Here is a 22,544-nt window from a genome sequence, read left to right as displayed (position 1 = left end):
TCTTGGCTCACTGCAACCTCCACCTCCTGGGTTTAAGCTATTCTCCTCCCTCAGCCTCCCGAGCAGCTGGGACTACAGGCGCCCGCCACCACACCCAGCTTTTGTATTTTTAGTAGGGATGGGGTTTCACCATGTTGGCCAGGCTGGCCTCAAACTCCTAACCTGAAGTGATCCACCACCTCGGCCTCCCAAAGTGCTGGGATTACAGGAGTGAGCCACCACACCTGGCCTCTTTCATTGTTTTGCTTACCCAACTCCCCAGCCTTTTTCTTCTTTCTACTGATAGTTAATTATGTATTTTCACGACATATATATTTTCGACTTTTAGAATTTTGTTCAAAGTTGGGTTTTGCTAGTATTTTTAATTAATTTTACCTGAAATACTGATTTGAAATCAGAACCTTTACTGTTTCAGCAATTACACTGTAGTATTTGATGTGGGAGTGCCTTATGTTTACTAGAAATGTTTACAAATGGATTAAATATTGGATTGCATTTTCTGATTAAGGCCAGAAAATTTATTTTAAAAACTTGCTTTCTTCTTTAGTGACAGAAAATCTGGTTCTCTTGCACTAATATGTGAACTTATGGACATGAATATTTATGAGCTAATACGAGGTACGTGGAATAATTTGAAAGCTAACCTAAGATCCTCTTTTAAGGCTTCTAATTCATACATATGCTTAGTTGTTCTCAACATCATTAGTCATCATAGTGCCGTAGTTATATATAATACACAGTACAGTGCCACTTCACTCATGGGAAGGCATTTTCCTGACGGCTCGTCTACTCAGAACATGACTGCAAACAAGAAAGGAAGTCCCAGGCCCTCTGGGTGCCCATGTGATCTGGGGGAAGGTGGCGGGAGGCAGCAGGGGCAGCTCTGCTGCAGAGCGCCGCAGCCAGCCCCGCCATGGGCATGTGTGCCACAGGCCCGCTGGCTCAGGGGGCCTCTCAGCTCCCCAGATCTGCTGTTGCTCAACATTCTGTTCCATGCCTCTTCAGGCAAAGCTTTCCCTCCAGAATAGTCGCCTGCATGTGAGGGAAGCTCCTGCCATTTTCCACGATGCTCATTCATTTCCTTTCTTCTGAACAATAAAGCACTGTTGAAGACAGCATGTTTGCCTGAGGTGACCTCAGTCAGGGTTGGTTTCAGATACTTACAGAGGTCCCCTGAGGGCAACAGGAGAAAAGGAGAGCCTGCTGGCCCTCATTGAGCAAATTGTTCCTGGGGGTCTGACCTCATGGTTGTGTTTGATGTCAGGACAAATGAACCTTATATATCTCACTAAGAAAGCAATACAGCAAGTGTTGGATTTTTCAAATCACGTTATACCTAGAGGACAAATAAAAAACAACTGTCCTATTGTCACATGAGTGACTACTTATGACTTGGAAAAGAATTTTAGTGACAGCATCATAGATGATTTAGATGGTATATTAGCTCACAATTTGGGCCACACTGAAGATGATGTGCTATGGAAACTTTTTAGATTGATAAACTATTTTTGTGATGAAGAAGACACTGATGTTGAAGATATATATGAAGAGTTCAAATAAAATTGTTTTTATGAAATTGGGTAGTGGAAAAAAGCACTATATCAATATTCATGTATTTTATATGTGACTTAAAATATGTGTGTGATAGTAAATTACTAGCAAAATAAATAGCATAAGTAGCCAAGTTTTTCTACATCCATAAAAGTTGATGTATATAAAGCTGGGCGCAGTGGCTCATGCCTATAATCCTAGCTCTTTAGGAGGGAGGCCAGTGCGGGTGGATCACTTGAGGTCAGGAGTTCAAGACCAGCCTGACTAACAAGGTGAAACCCTGTCTCTGCTAAAAAATACACCAAAAAAATTAGCCAGGAGTAGTGGTGTGTATCTGCCTGTAGTCCCAGCTACTCAGGAGGCTGAGGCAGGAGAATCACTTGAACCTAGGGGGCGGAGGTTGCAGTGACCCGAGATCGTTCCACTGCACTCCAGCCTGGGTGACAGAGTGAGACTCTGTCTCAAAAAATAAAAATAAAGGCCAGTGTGGTGACTTATGCCTGTAATCCTAGCACTTTGGGAGGCCAAGGCAGGTGAATCACTTGAGGTCAGGAGTTCGAGACCAGCCTGGCCAATACAGTGAAACCTTGTCTCTGCTAAAAATACAACAAAAATTAGCCAGGCGTGGTGACATGTTCCTGTAGTCCCAGCTACTTGGGACTGAGGTAGGAGAATAGCTTGAACCTGGGAAACAGAGGTTGCAGTGAGCCGAGATCACGCCACTGCACTCCAGCCTGGACATCACAGCGAGACTCCATCTCAAGAAAAAATAAAAACAAAACTCAACAAGAAGGGAGAATTTTTGGCAAGTCACTGTGTGTTTAGACGCTTGAGAAAGCATTGTTTAGAATATATATACACACACACACACACACACATATATATATATATATTTTTTTGAGATGGAGTCTTGCTCTCCCAGTGGCGCGATCTCAACTCACTGCAACCTCCGCCTCCCAGGTTCAAGTGATTCTCCTGCCTCAGTCTCCCAAGTAGCTGGACTACAGGCATGTGCTACTATGCCTGGCTAATTTTTTTTTTTTTTTTTTTTTAAGGTGGAGTCTTGCTGTGTTACCAGGCTGGAGTGCAGTGGCGCGTTCTCGGCTCACTGCAACCTCTACCTCCCAGGTTCAAGCAATTCTCCTGCCTCAGCCTCTCAAGTAGCTGGGACTACAGGCCTGCACCACCATGCCCAGCTAATTTTTTGTATTTTTAGAAGAGACGGGGTTTCACCATGTTGGCCAGGATGATCTTGATCTCTTGACCTCATGATCCCGCCCGTCTTGGCCTCCCAAAGTGCTGGGATTACAGGTGTGAGCCACCGCACCCAGCCAACTTTTTTGTATTTTTAGTAGAGACAGGGTTTCACCGTGTTAGCCAGGATGGTCTCAATCGCCTTGACCTCATGATCTGCCTGCCTCGGCCTCCCAAAATGCTGGGATTACAGGCGTGAGCCACTGCGCCCAGCCTTAGAATATATATATTTTTAGGATATATTTATTTTCAGTAGTTGAGGAATTGCATAACTGAAGAAATTGAATCTATTTCTTTCAGTATCTATCTACAGCGATTGTAGAAAACAGACCTCTGTAGATCAGTAGACTTCCATTCGTTATGTAAATATTGAGTGTCTTCCATAGGCCAGGCAGCGTGTTCAGCGCACCGACTCTAAGATGCTGTGAGCAATATGGAGCATCCTAGGTTCAGAGATGTTAAAATGTAAGGAGAGGCCGGGCGCGGTGGCTCAAGCCTGTAATCCCAGCACTTTGGGAGGCCGAGACGGGCGGATCACGAGGTCAGGAGATCGAGACCATCCTGGCGAACACGGTGAAACCCCGTCTCTACTAAAAAATACAAAAAACTAGCCGGGCGCGGTGGCGGCGCCTGTAGTCCCAGCTACTCGGGAGGCTGAGGCAGGAGAATGGCGTAAACCCGGGAGGCGGAGCTTGCAGTGAGCTGAGATCCGGCCACTGCACTCCAGCCCGGGCGACAGAGCCAGACTCCGTCTCAAAAAAAAAAAAAAAAAAAAAAAAAAAAAAAAAAAAAAAAAAAAAAATGTAAGGAGAATGGCTAATAGTGCTTGTAGGGTAGTAAATATTGAAATATACATCCTGATTTTAGAGTTAGTAAAATTTGAAAAAAAAAAAGCCTATCCTAGAATTGATGAAATATAGTGATAATAGCTAACAGTTCATGAACGGTATCCATATGGCCAGGCACTATTCTTAATACTTTATAGGAATTAACTCATTTTAACCTTCCAACAACCCTGTCAGGCAGATACTGTCATTTTTTATTTTTTTAAGATGGAGTCTCACTCTGTTGCCAGGCTGGAGTGCAGTGGCATGATTTTGGCTCACTGCAACCTCCGCCTCCTGGGTTCAAGCAGTTCTCCTGCCTCAGCCTCCCAAGTAGCTGGTACTACAGGACCACGCCACCACACCCAGCTAATTTTTTTTTTTTTTTTGAGATGGAGTTTTGCTCTTTTTGCCCAGGCTGGGGTGCAATGGCGCGATCTTGGCTCACCACAACCTCCGCCTCCCGGGTTCAAGCGATTCTCCTGCCTCAGCCTCCTGAGTAGCTGGGAATACATGCATGCACTACCACTCCGGCTACTTTTGTATTTTTAGTAGAGACGGGGTTTCTTTATGTTGGTCAGGCTGGTCTTGAACTCCTGACCTCAGGTGATCTGCCCACCTGGGCCTCTCAAAGTGCTGGGATTACAGGCGTGAGCCACCGCGCCCAGCTAATGTTTGTATTTTTAGTAGAGACGGGTTTCACCATGTTGGCCAGGATGGTCTCGATCTCTTGACCTTGTTATCCACCTGCCTTGGCCTCTCAAAGTGCTGGGATTACAAGTGTGAGCCATCCCACGTGGCCCAGATACTGTTATTATCCTTATTTGAAACATGAGGACATTGAGGCATGGGGAGATAAGTTAGTTGTCCAAGGTTACATACCTAGTAAGTGGTAGAACTGGGGCTGAACCTAGATAACCTGATCCTAGAGTGCATGTTCTTAACCATCACACATACTGCCTCATGACAACCCTATGTGGTTGGCACTATTATTTTTCCCATTTTACAGATGAGGAAATTGAAGCTTGAAGGGTTAAGTAATAATCCAAAATTAAGTTGTTAATAAATGGCAGAACTGGGACTTAAACTCAAGCCTGACTCTGAAATCCTAACCATTAAGCTTTGTTGCTGCCCTGGATCTCTATTTCTGGGCCCAGCTCAGTGCCTTAAAAGAATAGGGGCACCTAATTATTTACGGTTGTTGACGATGATGCTGCTTTAGTGAAAACTCAAACAATCACTAAGGCTTTTGCTACCAGAATGGCAATTCTTATGACTTAAATTGCTGCTCTCAGGTTATTAGAATATTGGGGAGCACTATGAAAGACTAAAGAATGAGATAATAATGAAATAAGGGAACAATCACACAGCCATTACTGAATTGTCTACTTTACAGCAATGTGCAAGGTCTGGCAAGAACTGGGAAGATAAAGAAGCAGCATGTCAGATGCATGTTTTTGATATGGAAAGGGTATATAGTCTTTTTTTTTTTTTTTTTTTTGAGACGGAGTCTCGCTCTGTCGCCCAGGCTGGAGTGCAGTGGCGCGATCTCGGCTCACTGCAAGCTCCGCCTCCCGGGCTTACGCCATTCTCCTGCCTCAGCCTCCCGAGTAGCTGGGACCACAGGCGCCCGCCACCTCGCCCGGCTAGTTTTTGTATTTTTTTTTTAGTAGAGACGGGGTTTCACCGTGTTCGCCAGGATGGTCTCGATCTCCTGACCTCGTGATCCGCCCGTCTCGGCCTCCCAAAGTGCTGGGATTACAGGCTTGAGCCACCGCGCCCGGCCTTTTTTTTCTTGAGATGGAGTCTCACTCTGTCGCCCAGGCTGGAGTGCAATGGCGCGATCTTGGCTCACTGCAAGCTCTGCCTCCCAGGTTCAAGCCATTCTCCTGCCTCAGCCTCCCGAGTAGCTGGGATTACAGGCGCTGCCACCACGCCCGAGTAATTTTTTTTTCAGATGGAGTCTCACTTTGTTGCCCAGGCTGGAGTGCAATGGCACAATCTCAGCTCACTGCAACCTCCGCCTCCCGGGTTCAAGCTGTTCTCCTGCCTCAGCCTCCTGAGTAGCTGGAATGTCTGCCACCACGCCCGGCTAACTTTTTGTATTTTTAGTACAGACGGGGTTTCACTATGTTGGCCAGGCTATCTCGAACTCCTGACCTCATGATCTGCCCGCCTCAGCCTCCCAAAGTGCTGGGATTACAGGCGTGAGCCACTGCGCCTGGTCTGAAAGAGTATATAGTCTAGTGTCCACATAAACTATATGAAAGTGATATCATAAGAGAAAAGGAGTTGCTGGGGTAATTTTCTCTTTGTTGAACAGGTGTCAGATGAGGCAGAGATTGTGTGGGCTGGGAAAATAGGGCTTTCCTGGAGGAGTGGTAGAATTAGACAGGTGCAGGAGAGGATGTCTCATTTGCAATGACATGCCATGGGCTATTCCAGAGGCAGGGACATGGTGGGGAACAGAACAGACACAGTTCCCACCCATGTGGAGCTCACACTCGATGACAGGAAACAAACGAAGAAATTACCAAGAATATCAGTCAAAATGATCAAGAATTCCAGATAGGGATAAGTGCTGTCAGTGAATGAAACAGGCCAATGTGTTAGGGAGTGATGAGGATAGAGTACTTCAGGCAGAGGGACAGCCAGTGCAAAGGTCCTGAGGCCACCGTGAGGGAAGAGGCCCACGTGGCTGGAGGACATGGAGGAGAGTTGCAGAAAATGGAGTAGGCAGGCACCAATGAGGCTGGTAGGGCGAGGGTAAGAATTTTCATTATTCTAAGTTCAATGGGAAGCTGTTATTGGGCTTTAAAGCAAGGGAGAGGTGGTTTTCAATTGGTGTTTAGAGCAGTGTTTCCAAAATGATCACAGAAGACCAGTTGTCTTATTTCTAATGTACTGCAGGGGGAACTTTTGTGAAATATAGTAAAAATGAATTACTAGAAAAGTGATCGTGTGCTTAGATGTCACAGCATGTCAGATTGCTACAAACAGTTCTAAACAGTTGTTCTTAATTTATGTCATCTCCTCTTAGACCAGTAACAGTCCCTGAACTGTCATCAGCTCATGGACTGTGCTTTGAGTAGCACCTTTTTAGAAGGAATTCTCCAGTTACTGTTTTAAGAATAAATTTGCTGTAGGTGGATGTGTTGATTCTCCCTTTTAGTTGCAAACAACAGTCTCCCCTATTCTCTGATTAACTCAAGAGGGGTTAGTCTGTGATATGGATAGATTGCCAGAATTGTTGGGAGGACTGAAGAAGCAGACTCCGGGCTTGGCCTATAGGAAGTTGCTTCTCACAACTGCTCTCCATGATCAGGCTGCTGGCCCTGCTGCTGACAACGCTCTGCAGAATAAAGCTGCTGCAGCTACCAGGGCTGGAACCAAGCCTTTTCTGCCAGGATCTGTGATCCGTGCCCTCAGAATGGATGCCTTCTCTCCTCTCATCTGCCCCCAAACCTGGGCCTGAAACGTCTTTCCCAAGTATTCCCATTTAGGCAGAGCCCAAGTCACATCTGAAACTCTCAGCTGCAAGGCAGCATGAAGAATGTCATTTGGACTTTCAGGCCTGGCATGCTAGATGGGGGTTGGGCTAGGTCCTGAGCAAGTCAATCTGTGGGTGTGCCATGAAGGCAAGAGTGATGTGGGAGCGTGGGGGAAGGGATGGCGAAGGCCCTTTGCCCACTACTCTCTCTGGAAGAATGTCTCTGGATTCTTCTTTGGCATGAGTTAGTAATTGGGGTGAATAGAGAATGGCTACCCCGCCAGCGATCCTAGTTTGTGTATTTGGGTACATGTGCTTAACGGCTCTGGGCTCATGCCATCTGCAGTAGGACAGCCTGTCTTGGAATTTATGAAGGAAAAACTGTAAAAGAGGTTTAGTTTCCATCATAATCTGACTATAGAGGCAGCTACTCTTTTACAAGATTGTTTCGGAATCTACTCTCTTTTTTAACTGTTTCAAGTTAAATTGATAGGACCAGGTGCAGTGGCTCACACGTGTAGTCCCAACACTTTGGGAGGCCAGGGCGGGAGGATTGCTTGAGCACAGGAGTTTGAGACTAGCCTGAGACCCTGTCTGTACAAAATATTTTTTTAAAAAAATTATCTCGGTGCAGTGGCGCATGCCTATAGACCCAAGTACTCAGAAGGCTGAGGTGGGAGGATGGCTTGAGTCCAGGAGGTCGAGGCTGCAATGAGCTGATTGTATCACTGCACTCCAGCCTGGGCAACAGAGTGAGACCCTGTCTCAAAAAAAAAAAAAAATACTCATTTGCCTTAGTGAGTGGCTAGTTTGTAGTTCTCTCCACCCTCGCTGGAGGGGCGTGTGCTGGGGATGCTGTCATGATGCAGGCCACAGTGGCAGTTGTATTCCTTCAGTTAGTGCTGAGTCACAGTGAATGCCTTGGTTTATCACTGTGTTCACTTAAGTTTTAAAAATTACTAGTATCATATATGACATTCCTTGGAGGCTTCTTTTTTTTTTTTTTTTTTTTGAGGCGGAGTCTTCACTCTGTCCCCCAGGCTGGAGTGCAGTGGCACCATCTCGGCTCACTGCAAGCTCCGCCTCCCGGGTTCGTGCCATTCTCCTGCCTCAGCCTCCCGAGTAGCTGGGACTACAGGCGCCGCCACCACGCCCGGCTAATTTTTTGTATTTTTAGTAGAGACGGGGTTTCACCTTGTTAGCCAGGATGGTCTCGATCTCCTGACCTCGTGATCCGCCCGCCTCGGCCTCCCAAAGTGCAGGGATTACAGGCGTGAGCCACCGCGCCCGGCCCCTTGGAGGCTTCTTAATGAGAATATTTGATAAAAATTACCTTGGTCAGGAGAGCTAGAGCTTTTGGGGCCTGCTGACATTCACTAAGGGGCATATGAGAAACTTCTGAGTGACTTGTTAATTGTACTCTATTTTACTTGTTTCAAACTGTTTGAAAACAAGAATCTGATGGGAACCAGATACAGTCTTGGGCCCAGAAAGTTCGGATCTCGTTCTGGAGAAGTTTGTGGAGAGTGGCTGGGCAGCGCTTTCCTTTGCAAGGGTGTGGTCTCCAGCTGTTCAGACCACTGGGCACACACTGTTGCCCTGATACCTCACTCCAGCAGTAACACCTCTCCTACTGGCCCGGGACCAGGAACGGCTCCCTACACCTAGGGCTGTGAATAAGGAGTTTCCAGGAGGAGACCCAGGGAGGCAAGGAAGGGCGGGCACCTGAAGAGGACTCTTACCTGGGACTGAAGGCATCTGAGAAGCACAGATTCCTGGCTCCATTAGATCTAGGTTCAGGCCTTGAAATCTGCTTTTTTATTTGTTTGTTTGTTTTTGAGACAGAGTCTGGCTCTGTTGCCCAGGCTGGAGTGCAGTGGCACAGTCTTGGCTCACTGCAAGCTTTGCCTCCCAGTTTCACGCCATTCTCCTGCCTCAGCCTCCCAAGTAGATGGGACTACAGGCACCTGCTACCATGGCCAGCTAATTTTTTGTATTTTTAGTAGAGACGGGGTTTCACCATGTTGGCCAGGATGGTCTCAATCTCCTGACCTCTTGATCCACCCTCCTCAGCCTCCCAAAGTGCTGGGATTACAGGCATGAGCCACCACCCCCGGCCGAAATCTGCTTTTTAAAAGACTTCTAGGTGATTATGAAGATTGGATAGATTAGACTTTTCCTAAAAGATTCCACGTTTCCCAAGTTCAAGTTCAGATGACTCTAATGACAATTTTATGATACGAGTAAGATTTGAATGTGTGGACATGGCTGGAAAGGGCGTTCCTGGGATGGAACATCATGAATATAGGTACCGGTGAGCTTTGGGAGCAACCAGAGAAGAGTCCATGAGGGAATTCACCTGAGTATTCGATAAACAAACAAGAAGGGTGTGGTGGGGCATGGTTCTCGAAGCAAGGACCCAAGACTAGTTGCTGCACCTGGGCTCTTGTTAGGCGACTGTGGGGCCCCACTGCAGATCTTCTGAAGCAGAAATGTGGGTGGAGATGGGGAGGGACAATCTGTGTCTTAGCAGCCCACTCATGGGAGTGTGAGAACCCTTGTGGTGGAGAGGAATTGGTTGAAGGGGGTCTTGAGTGCCAGGGTAAGTCATAGGGGCAGTGAGATTGGGTTTGATCGCAGGACCCAGGGGCACCTGATAAGATGAACTTCCAGCAGCTTCATCCTGCTGCATGTGTGAAGGAGAATGGAAAGTTGCTTTCTTTTCATCTGTTACAGATATTAATTTAATAAGATTCCAGAATTCCTCAAGCTTGGGAAAGCTGATAAAGCTCTTACTTTTGATTCTTTTGATTTTAATTCTGGAAAATTGTTGATAAATCATGTGAAACAATAAAAAGGTGATAGTATTTACACAAAAAAGTTAATTGTGGCCAGGCGTGGTGGCTCACACCTGTAATCCCAGCATTTTGGGAGGCCAAGGCGGGCAGATCACGAGGTCAGGAGTTCAAGACCAGTCTGGTCAACACAGTGAAACCCCATGTCTACTAAAAATACAAAAAAATTAGCCAGGCGTGGTGGTGGCGAGCGCCTGTAATCCCAGCTACTTGGGAGGCTGAGGCAGGAGAATTGCTTGAACCTGAGAGGTGGAGGTTGCAGTGGGTGGAGATTGCACCACTGCACTACTGCCTGGATGACAGTGCGAGACTCCATCTCAAGAAAAAAAAAAGAAAAAGCTAATTGCACCTAGACATTTTACAATGTAAATTACTTTCTATTATTTGTATGTTATAAACATTCTTGTTAAGCAGAGAAAAAGAATAATTTTAATTTTCAAAAGAAATTGTAAACTTAGGACCAAAGGTGTCAAATGGTATATGTGCTTATGGAGGGAGGAAGTGGATTTCCAAACTGTTAGGTGAACGTGGTCATTGTGCAGATTTAAAACTTAATAACTTAAAACACACACTTTGAAAATTAAAATCAAGTAAAATTGACATCTTCTGGAACAAGGGTAAGCTGTGATGCTGGGCGTGTGGTATGAAGTCTTCAAACACAGTAGAAAGCTGCGGGCACCAAGGCACAGCCAGCCCAGGCGCTGAGTACAGGGCAGCTGCAGGGGACTGTGCCAGCCACGCTAAACGGCCTCTCCTGTGAAAGAAGACGTGGACCGAGACTGAAAGCAGTTGAACTGCTTATTGAACTGTGATCTATCCGCCTTTAAAGTGGACATCTCCACATAAACAGGAAAGCCTAGCGTAACACTGGGTTGACGAGTGACTCCTAACATTTTCATCATCAGTGCAGGCTGAAGGACAGCGTCCTGGAAGGCCTCCAAGGCCGGCCGAGGCTGTCAGACCATGCTATCGTGCGGCGATCGCTCAGTGCTGTTCCCACTGAAACCATAGCACACGCGCTCTGAATGTTCACAGAGCTGTGACCAATGTTGGAGGTGACACACGTGCTAATTGCCCCAATTTCATCCTTATACATTGTATGTATGGATCAAAATAACACTCTCTGGGTCCCATGAATAGGTACAATTACTACATTTCCACTAAAAAGGAAAAAATTATCAACAATTCTTTGTCATTCTTCAGTAATGTTTATTGTTTATTAATTTTTCAGTTGTCTGGCAATTTCCCAAACCTGCTTTACCTGTTTCAAAACTCAGAAAAACCACGTATGTTAGAACAGAGGAGCCGAGGCAGAGTCTCTGTGCAGCTGATAGAGCTGACTTGCCTGGGTGCCTTCCAAAAAAGGCCCTTGCGGTATCTTCACCATGTTTATATATTTTGTTAAATTTGCAAAAATAAGGTATTTCAACCACAAAGTTAAGGCTGCCATCTCTTCTATTTTAACCTCTCCTATGTCATACTTCCCCTCAGCGTGACGGTGAAACAGCCGTGGACATGTCTGGAATCTTGTTAAGGGTTGGCTGGGATACATTTATATGCTTTGCAGTCTCTTCCATGTATTAATAGTTACGTTATTGCTGGCCATCTCATTTGGGATGTCTTCTAGGAATACTCTGAGTATAGTCAATTCAAATTAAAGAGCATTCACTCCATAGAAAACTTGAAATATGAAATCTTATAACTCAGATATGAAAGAAACTTAGCAGTTTCCCCAAATTTGACAACAATCGTAAAAATTACATGGTGCTACTAACACATAGTTGAGGATGTAGGATAAACTTCTATAAACTGTCAAAAAGAAAAATAAAAAGGAATTTTCCATTAAAAATGTATGTGCTGTGTAATTTTAAATGAGATCATGCCAGTATACAGATTTTTTTTCCCCCCCCCGGAGTTTCGCTCTTGTTGCCCAGGCTGGAGTCCAGTGGTGGGATCTTGGCTCGCTGCAACCTCTGCCTCCTGGGTTCAAGCAATCCTTCAGCCTCAGCCTCCCGAGTAGCTGGGATTAGAGGCGCCCACCACCACACCGGTTAATTTTTGTATTTTTAGTAGACATGGGATTTCACCACATTGGCCAGGCTGGTCTCAAACTCCTAATCTCGTGATCCACCCACCTCAGCCTCCCAAAGTGCTGGAATTACAGGCGTGAGCCACCGCCCCTGGCCAGTCTATGGAATTTTAAATGGTATGTTTTGTAGGTACACTACATATTTCCTAAGACTACTTCAGATTATTTTTTACAGGGGAACTTAGATTTTCACACATCGTTAAATAAAAATGGATTATTTTTATTTCAAAAAAGGGGATATGTACTATCAGTAACCATATTTGCCTATTTCCTTGATTATACAGGGAGAAGATACCCATTATCAGAAAAAAAAATTATGCACTATATGTACCAGTTATGTAAGTCCCTTGATCACATTCACAGGTATGCTCTTGGAGATTTGACAGCTCTGAAATTAATAAGATGTGTTAACATTCAAATTCAAGAATTTGAATAAATGAAGTGTAACTCTATTTTTCCTTTTATACTGAATGCAGAAATGGAATATTTCACAGAGATGTAAAACCAGAAAATATACTAATAAAGGTAAGAGCTTTTACATGAAAGCTGGTGTCAGAATAAAAGTTGAATAGAAACCCTTTCCCTGAAAGGTTTTCTCCTGCTGCTGGAGGAACTTTCAGTCCATGCAGCCAGACAGCCTATTTGTTACAGTAATTTTTTCCCTCTCAGGTTGTAAAAAATGGTTTATTTAATAAATGCCATCAACATAACTGACTGCACCTGGAAGAAAATAATAGAAAGTACCCTTCTTACACTGCAGACAGAAAGGAACCCCATTCTGATGGCCGTTCGATCCCCCTAGAGAGAAATGTGGCAGAGGCAGGATCTGAGCTCAGGTCCGTCTCTCTCCCAGGCCACTAAACTACTTGTGTTTAAACCGTACCATTTGCTGTTTCCCAGTGCCTGTCACTGGCTGTCAGCAGGGTCCTCTGGGGCTGTGTGGCTAAAAAAGCCCTTGCTGGGCAAGCTGGCAGCATGACCAGACCGACGACTAGTGTGTGTCGTTCATTTGTTGAAGCGCTGTGAGTTAACCATTTTCAAACCTGTAGACATTTGGAAATATATGTAAAACATAGCCAGAATATTTGTAAACTTGTTCCACTGAATAGACACATCACTTCCTCATCTGCTGGAGGCACTTTCAGGTGCTCATAAAGCCAGTAATTTGCATTTTACAGACTACTTTAGATGCTAGTAATTTTCCTGCTAGTGCATAAATATTTGGAGTGGTTTGTATTACGATAGCCACATAATGGGACATTACTTGTCCTTGCTTCTCTCCCCTTCCAGCAGGATGTCCTGAAATTAGGGGACTTTGGCTCCTGCCGGAGTGTCTATTCCAAGCAGCCATACACGGAATACATCTCCACCCGCTGGTACCGGGCCCCAGAGTGTCTCCTCACCGATGGGTTCTACACGTACAAGATGGACCTGTGGAGTGCCGGCTGCGTGTTCTACGAGATCGCCAGGTAGCGCCAGGCCGGGCTCCTTCCTGGTTCCTGCAGCGGGAGGGGCCCTTCCAATCCAGATGTCAAGGTCATTCTGGTTTTACTTTCTGTTTTACTGTTTTTAATTTAACAGCAAATCGACTAGGCTTTCGTTTTACTTGTTGTACATATTTGGCCTTGCCTGGCCTTTCCAGAGAAGAGCACCAATCCTCAGTTGTTCTGCCTCCCGCACACCCTGGCGGTGTGGGCAGCCACCTCCTTGGGCTTGCTGTGAGGTGCTTGATGGGGCTGCCATGGGGAGGGGTGAGCCGGGCCTCCCCTGAGAGGTGCAGTCATATCAGGTAGGGTGCCCTGGCCACAAGTGTGAGGATGAGGCACCTTCTGGCACAGTTGGATTCTAGAAAGCCCCAATCCCACCCTTCCCTGCTCCAGCCTCCAAACCTCCCACTCCGCCCAGCCCTCGGGAAGGAGCAATGGCCCAGGGACGAGGAGATGGGGGCCGGTCCCACTCCGAGGTGAATGGTGTTGAGTTGAAGAAGTGCATGGGGGTGGAGGGCTGCACCTCTTGCTCCCAGTGGGCCTCCAGGCAGGTGGCAGTGAGGTTAAGGTCTGGGGACACATCTGAGGGGTCAAAGTCTGGTCCCACCTGTTCAACAGACTGATACAGAAATGCACTTCAGGACATATTCTCCTTTGATCCAGATGGTTCATACCGGTAACTTTTCATTTTGGAAAGCTGAATGGCAATTTCACTGCAGCCAGAAGTGTCAACCGAGAGTCCCTTCTCATGAGGCCAGGTCCTGTGAATTCATCTGGAGGAGGCAGATATCTGGAGCACAAAGCTGCCCGCATCTCACCAGCACACAAGGTGGCCCACGGTGCACCAGCCACCGAACTGGGCTGATGCGCTTATCTCGCCGCTTGGAGCTGTTTCCTGCTCACCTGCATTTCCTCCTCTCTCCTTTCGTCATAAGATCCTGCCATTTTCTGGAATAGAAGCTAGGCCTACCACCAGAGCTATATTTTTTCTTTTCTTTCTTTTTTTTTTTTGAGACAGAATCTTGCTCTGTAGCCCAGGCTCAAGTGCAGTGGTGCGATCTCAGCTCACTGCAAGCTCTGCCTCCTGGGTTCAAGCCCGCCTCAGCCTCCCAAGTAGCTGGGACTACAGGCCTCTGCCACCACACCCAGCTAATATTTTTTGCATTTTTAGTAGAGACGAGATTTCACCATGTTAGCCAGGATGGTCTCAATCTCCTGACCCTGTGATCCACCTACCTTGGCCTCCCAAAGTGCTGGGATTACAGGCATGAGCCACTGTGCCCAGCCCAGAGCTGTATTTTTAAATATTCTTTGTGGCATGTAATATGAATTGAATTTATTTATACAAGTTTAAATTCTTTATTTTTATTGTTTTTTTTTTTTTTTTGAGATGGAGTTTCGCTCTTGTTGCCTAGGCTGGAGTGCAATGATGCAATCTCGGCTCACTGCAGCCTCCGCCTCCCGGGTTCCAGTGATTCTGCTGCCTCAGCCTCCCAAGTAGCTGGGATTACAGGCATGCACCACCACGCCCGGTTAATTTTGTATTTTTAGTAGAGACGTTTCTCCATGTTCATCAGGCTGGTCTTGAACTCCCGACTTCAGGTGATCCGCCCACCTCAGCCTCCCAAAGTGCTGGAATTACAGGCATGAGCAACCGCGCCTGGCACAGGTTTAAAATCTTGTTCCCACAATTCCAAAATCTATAAAAGCTTTGGAAACCAAAAGGTTTCTTGGGACTCATTTATTGACAAAACCTGACCTACCTCATGCTGAATTTGTCAGCAAAACTTCTCTTGGCTGATGGGAGGCTCACTGTGGGGTTATTCATCACGGTTACTGTGAATTAGTCACATTTCACCACAGACATCATGCCGGACAGATGTCAGAATATGAATCTGTCTTTTGCCTGTTAGGGAACACATGTCGGACCTTTTGGTAAAGTGGAAACAGAAAGGCCAAGCACAAGGGAGAGTGGAGCCTCCCAGCAGCTAGGGTCGCTGTACACGCCAGGCTGAGTTCGTCATGTTTTGCGTGGTGAGGGTCGCTGCACACGCTAGCCTGAGTTCCTCGTGTTTCGTGTGGTGAGGGTCGCTGCACGCGCTAGCCTGAGTTCCTCGTGTTTCGCGTGGTGAGGGTCACTGCACACGCTAGCCTGAGTTCCTCGTGTTTCACGTGGTGAGGGTCGCTGCACGCGCTAGCCTGAGTTCCTTGTGTTTCACGTGGTGAGGGTCGCTGTGTGTGCCAGGCTGAGTTCGTCATGTTTTGTGTGGTGAAGGCTGCTGCACGCGCTAGGCTGAGTTCCTCTGTTTTGTGTGGTGAAGGTTGCTGCTTGAGTTCCTCGTGTTTCATGTGGTGAGGGCGCTGTATGCACCAGGCTGAGTTCCTCGTGTTTTGTGTGGTGATGGTGCTGTACATGCCAGGCTGAGTTCCTCGTGTTGCGTGTGGAGAGGGCGCTGTACACGCCAGGCTGAGTTGCTCCTGTTTCTTGTGTGAGGGTCACTGTAAGAGCTAGGCTCAGTTCCTTGTGTGTCTTGTGGTGAGGGTGCTGTACGAGCTAGGCTCAGTTCCTCATGTTTCGTGTGAGTGGGCCTGCCTGGTCGAGGGGACCAGGCAGAATAGAGAGACCCATGGCCATGTCCTGACTAAGGTCAGCCAAGAGAAAGGAAAAATAGACCCAAAGTCAGGCAAGCAAGTTTTCATTAACCTGCCAGCTGCCCCCTTAACAGACAGAGGAAGTAGCCCCAAGCTTACAGAATGAGGGATGTATACTGGGGAGGGGAGTTTGAGGGAGTTCTTTGGTATGGCTGCATCCCAGGGTTGGTTTGTTCTTATTTTTTTTTATTTTTGTTTTTGAGACAGGTTCTTGCTCTGTCGCCCAGGCTGGAGTGCAGTGGCGTGATCTCAGCTCCCTGCAAGCTCCGCCTCCCGGGTTCACACCATTCTCCTGCCTCAGCCTCCCGAGTAGCTGAGACTATAGGCGCCCGCCACCACACCCAGCTAATTTTTTGTGTTTTTTGTAGAGACGGAGTTTCACCATGTTGGCCAGGATGGTCTCCATCTCCTGACCTTGTGATCCACCCGCCTCGACCTCTCAAAGTGCTGGGATTACAGGCATGAGCCACCACGCCCAGCCATCTCAGGGTTGTTTGCTGGTTAATTTTGCCACATATTACCTTGTGATGTTTATGGTAGCAACCAGATGAAGAGCAGGAACTTACAGGAGGGTGTAGGTAAAGTTTGTTTATACTTCCCACGATCTTCTGCTGTGTGGTCTGGATGGTTTGTAATTGGGGTTTGCTTATTGCAGCAAGGTCTGATGAGTGAAGTCTGCTGGCTCTGCAGTGGCGCCTAGATAAGAGCTTAGAAATGTAAAGAGGCTTGGGGGAAGGGTGGGTGGCACAGAGAAGGGTTGCAGAGCATTAGAGGGAGGAGTGGGCAGCGCTAAGAAGCTTTTTTGGGGCAGTTTGTCCCTAACTTCCCAGCCCTTTAATAGGTAATAGAAGAGGGGCACTGTTGTCATCTGGTTGCTTCTTGCTGGGAAGGGGCAACAGTTTTTAGGGGCAGACTGGACAGTAGGGACTGCCGTTCTTGAATCTGTTGGTATTCTTGGAGCAGCATCATATCTTGTATTGTCCTGTGGGTGAAGGCTCTGATACAGTCCAGTAAAAACTGAGTGAGAAGGTGTAGGAGACAAGGGCTGAATGCTAGAAAAGGAAGAATGGTTATGGCTAGGCCTAGAGGGACATTAGCCATGGAAACCAGGTACTAAAGGACCAGGAGGACCACGCTGGCCATCAGGGGACATTTTCTTTAATTTTTTGTGCTCAGTCCTTTAGTCTTTTTACAGAATCTTGTACTAAGCTAGATTGGTCACGATAAAAGCAACACTGTTCATCTAGAAAGAGGCGGAGTCCTCCCTTTTTGGCTGTGAGTAGGTCTACGTCTCTGTGATTTTGAAGAACCACTGCTGCTAAAGAATCTATTTGTGATTGGAGAGTTGTAATGGATTTGGCTATCTCTTCCAAGCTATCTGTGAGGTCCTTGGAGAGGGGTTGGTAATAGGAAACAGAGGTGGTTAGTCCTGCAGTCTCAGTTCCAACTTCTGTAGTTATTCTGAGGGCTACTAATAGAGGTATGAGTTGTATCGCACGGCAGTGTCGGATAGGGGTATTGGGGTACTGGGATTGGTAGGGGTTGGTCTCCTAGGGCAAAGTTGATTTTTGGACAGAGGAAAACCAGGGTGCAGGTGCCCATCCAGTTAGAGGGGAGGCAAATATAAGTTGAGGCACCACCTAGGAAAAGTATGCCTTGGCTTGGTAGGCAGAACTGGTTGTGTATGCTAAAAAGATGTACTATTATTCTCATGCGTCCATACTCCGAGGGTCCCGGCTGGAGCTGCTGCTGTAAGTGGTTGTAAAGGGTGTTTGCTTTAGGCTGGGGGCTTTGGGGTCTTTTTTCCCAGTGCAACAGGAAGCGTTTTGTGTCCACTAAGATCCGTGTGGGAGTGTTGCTGAATGTTGGGATAAGGACACAGTCGTGGGTGGTGGGTGCAGGGATGGTGCATGGAGAGGGGAGCCAAGGGAAGAGGGATAAACAGGGGAGGGCCCTTGCAGTACTCTGAGTTTTTGTTAAGGAGGTGGGAGGTGTCAAGGGCTGAGGGGCTAGAGAAACGAAGCCTGTCTTTATTGTTGGTGGCTTTGAGAGTAGTATGTTTGGTGGAGGGCTTGAGTTGTGCGGTATAAATTGCACAGTTTGGAATTTAGGTGGCTGAGGGGAATGCCTGAGGGTAGATGTCATTGGCACACAGTGGTGCTAGGTAGGATAAGATTGTGTGGGTTGTTATGGCTCCTAATATGCGTTTATCACAGCTGCGGTAGGGGATAGGTTGTGTAAGTAGGGATGTCAGGTTGTCACAGCTAGACCGAACTCGCTGGCTAACTGGGGGGAGATTTTTGTTAATGCCTGTATGTTGAGTTTGAGGGGGGGCTGTTAATGAGGATTTCAGAATGGTAGGTTACTTGGATGGAAGTCCAGTTGTAGGCTGAGGCAGGGATTGCATTGTATGTTGTGGAGAGGAGGGATACGCAGAGCCAGCAGTCTCTTGCCAGAGAGGAATTGGAGTTTTTTAGTAAGGAGTGTGTGAGATTAAGTGTTCTGTATAGGTGTTCAGGGGTTGTAGGTATTGGTTGGGCTGAAAGAAGGTCTGGGGTATTGATTATGAGATGGGTTAGAAAGGCAGAGTGTGAGCAGAAAAGTAAATAGTTCAGTTTCACCCAGAGTGAAGCCATAGAAAGAGCCTTGGAAGAAAAGGTTGGTTTTGCACTTGAAAAAGGCCTCCAGGGTGTTGCTCCGTGGGTGGAACCAGGAAATATCTTGCGAGAGCGTGAAGGAAGAGAGTGAAGCAGCAGGACAGACAAAGGCAGGGCATCTAGGGAGGATGTGGCAATGTTTATTAGTGACTGTGATTCCTGCTATAAGGGTAACCATTAAGCAGAAGGCTAAAGTGAGGGAGACTTTTTGGCTGGTATTCCAATTGGAAGGAGTTACACTATATAATCCCACTGCAAACAACAGGGTAAGTAGTATAATGCCTGCAATTAGGGTGTAATAGAGTGTCTCCATTAAAGGAAGCTAGTTGTAGTAGTAGTTTAAACCTGTTTGAGATAGATGGATTTACTGATGTGAAGTTTCTTCTGGGATGGATGTGAGGTGGAGTCGGGTTGGCCCAAGGAGTGTGCTGGAATACCAGTTATAAGTTGGTGAGGTGCTGGTTGGTGGATCGGAGGTGGGAGCTCTCTTTAACCTGGAAAGGTGATACCAGGGGGTATGTCTTGAGAGTTTGGCTGTAGTAGGGATTGTGTCACACGTGTCCTTATGAAGAGACCACCAAACAGGCTTTGTGTGAGTAACAAGGCTGTTTATTTCACCTGGGTGCAGGCGGGCTGAGTCCGAAAAGAGAGCCAGTGAAGGGAGATGGGGTGGGGCCGTTATAGGATTTGGGTAGGTAGTGGAAAATTACAGTCAAAAGGGATTGTTCTCTGGTGGGTGGGGGCAGGGGTCACAAGGGGTGGGGGAGCTTCTGAGCCAGGAGAAGGAATTTCACAAGGTAATGTCATCAGTTAAGGCAGGGACTGGGCATTTTCACTTCTTTTGTGATTCTTCACTTGCTTCAGGCCATCTGGATGTATATGTGCAGGCTTGGGCTCAGAGGCCTGACATTCCTGTCTTCTTATATTAATAAGAAAAATAACATAAAATAGTATTGAAGTGTTGGGGCAGTGAAAATTTTTGGGGGGTGGTATGGAGAGATAATGGGCGATGTTTCTCAGAGCTGCTTCGAGTGGGATTAGGGGCAGCGTGGGAACCTAGAGTGGGAGAGAGATTAAGCTGAAGGAAGATTTTGTGGTCAGGGGCGATACTGTGGGGTTCTTAGAAGGAGCATTTGTCATATAGAATGATTGGTGATGGCCTGGATGCTGTTTTGTATGAATTGAGAACTAAACGGAAGACACAAGGTCTGAATAAGAGAAGGAGAAAAACAGATATTAAAGGATTAAGAATTGGGAGGACCCAGGATGTCCAATTAGAGAGTGCCCAAGGGGGTTCGGCGTAATTACTTGCTTGGTTGGTGGGTTTTTGGGCTCTGTCCTTGACAGAGTCCTCCTTTTTAAGTTGGAGGCGGAGCTTGGTGAGGTGTGTTTTTAAAAGACCATTAGTCCATTCTACCTTTGCTGAAGATTGAGGACGGTAAGGGGTATGAAGGTTCCACTGAATACCAAGAGCCTGAGAAACTGCTGGGGTGATTTGATTAATAAAGGCTGGTCCATTATTGAACTGTATAGAGGTGGGAAGACCAAACCGAGGAATTATGTCTTACAGAAGGGAAGACACAAAAAAGGTGGTGGCCTTTTTTGACCTTGTGGGAAAGGCCTCTACCCATCCAGTGAAAGTGTCTATCTAGACCAAGGGGTATTTTAGTTTCCTGACTCAGGGCATGTGAGTAAAGTCAGTTTGCCAGTCCTGGGCAGGGGCAAATCCCTGAGCTTGATGTGTAGGGAAGGGAGGGGGCCTGAACAATCCCTGAGGAGTAGTAGAATAGCAGATGGAACAACTGAGAAGTGATTTCCTTGAGGATAGATTTCCACGATGGAAAGGAAATGAGAGGTTTTAAGAGGCAGACTAGCGGCTTGTCACCTACATGGAAGGGGTTATGAAATGACGACAGAATAGAATGGGCCTGTGAGGCTGGAAGGAGATATGTTCCTTGGTCCAAGAACCATTTGCCTTGTGTGGGAAGAGATTGATAGGTGGAAGTTTCCAGTGGGGGGGTAGGTGGTAGTGACCGATGAGAAGGAGAAAAACTGCCACGAGGGATAGAAGTTGGAAAGCTAGCTGCTTTTTTAGCTACCTTATCAGCATAAGCATTACCCTGAGCGATGGGATCTGATGCCTTTTGATGGCCCTTGCAGTCAATGACTCCAGCTTCCTTTGGAAGTAAAGCGGCCTTGAGAAGAGTTTTTATTAAAGAGGCATTAATGATGGAGGACCTTTGCGTAGTGAGGAAACCTCTTTCAGCCCATATAACAGCATGGTGGTACAGGATATGGAAGGCATATTTAGAGTCAGTATAAATATTGATGCGTAATTCCTTTGCAAGAGTGAGGCCTCGAGTTAAGGCAGTGAGTTCAGCTTGCTGAGAGGCAGTGGAGCGGGGCAGAGCAGTAGCCTTAGTGATAGATGTGGAAGATACTATAGCATAGCCTGCCTTTGCTGGTGAGTGGCGATTAGGCCTGGTGGAGCTGCCATCGGTAAACCAAGTGTGATCAGAGTAAGGAACAGGAAAGAAGGAAATACGGGGAAATGGAGTGAATGTCAGGTGGATCAGAGAGATACAGTCATGGGGGTCAGGTGTGGTATCTGGAATAATGTGGGAGCCCAGATTGAAGTCTGGACCAGGAACAATGGTAACTGTGGGAGACTCAACAAAGAGTGAGTACAGCTGAAGGAGCCGGGGAGCAGAAAGTATATGCATCAGGTGTGAGGAAAATAGATTTTGGAAGTTATGAGAATTGTAGAGAGTGAGTTGAGCGTAGTTTGTGATTTTGAGGGCCTCTAAAAGTATTAGGGCGGCAGCAGCTGCTGCATGGAGACATGAGGGCCAGCCTAAAACAGTAAGGTCAAGTTGTTTGGACAAAAAGGCCACAGGACGTGGTCCCGGCTCTTGTGTAAGAATTTCAGCCGCACAGCCCTGCACTTTGGCTCTGTGTAATGAAAAAGGGTTGGGATGAGTTAGGGAGAGCTAGGGTGGGAGCAGCTTCCAGGGCTGTTTTTAAGGAATGGAAAGAGGAGTGGGGAAAGGATTTAAGATCTATGGGGTCAGCTAGGTTTTCTTTTGTGTTTATACAGTGGTTTTGTTAGGATGGCAAAACCAGGTATTTAAAGGTGAAAGTATTTAACCATACCCAGGAAGGAAAGGAGTTGTTTTGTAGAAGGGGTTGGGGTTTGGGAGATTAGCCAGACATGATCAGCAGGGAGAGCATGTGTGTTTTCATGAAGAATTATGCCAAGATAGGTAACGGATGAGGAAGAAATTTGGGCCTGACCAAAGTAATGGGGGCTGTCCGTGAAACCTTGCAGCAGTACAGCCCAGGTAATTTCCTGAGCCTGATGGGTGTCAGGGTCAGTCCAAGTGAAAGCAAAGAGAAGCTGGGATGAAGGATGCAAAGGAATAGTAAAGAAAGCATGTTTGAGACCCAGAACAGAATACTGGGTTGTGGAGGGAGGTAGTAAGGATAGGAGAGTACATGGGTGTCGCACCAAGGGGTGAACAGGCAAGGCAATTTGATTGATAAGGTGCAGATCCTGAACTAACCTGTAAGACTTGTCCGGTTTTTGGACAGGTAAAATGGGGAAATTGTAAGAAGAGTGTATAGGCTTTAAAAGGCCATGCTGTAGCAGGCAAGTGATAACAGGCTTTAATCCTTTTAAAGCATG

The 22,544-nt window shown here is 46.7% G+C and overlaps 1 protein-coding gene across 1 annotated transcript in view; it reads left to right on the top strand.

The window, feature by feature from the left end:
- Window positions 1–22,544, top strand: part of MOK (MOK protein kinase) — a 55,991-nt gene that overhangs the window by 19,182 nt on the left and 14,265 nt on the right. The window contains exons 3-6 of the mRNA XM_025392965.1: window positions 548–618; window positions 12,348–12,426; window positions 12,540–12,588; window positions 13,357–13,532. Coding sequence (XP_025248750.1) covers window positions 548–618; window positions 12,348–12,426; window positions 12,540–12,588; window positions 13,357–13,532 — 375 coding nt within the window. The remainder of the gene's footprint in view (window positions 1–547; window positions 619–12,347; window positions 12,427–12,539; window positions 12,589–13,356; window positions 13,533–22,544) is intronic.

Source organism: Theropithecus gelada, chromosome 7b (genome assembly GCF_003255815.1).
Source record: "Theropithecus gelada isolate Dixy chromosome 7b, Tgel_1.0, whole genome shotgun sequence".
Classification (NCBI taxonomy): Eukaryota; Metazoa; Chordata; class Mammalia; order Primates; family Cercopithecidae; genus Theropithecus; species Theropithecus gelada.
This window is presented reverse-complemented; position numbering and strand designations above follow the sequence as displayed.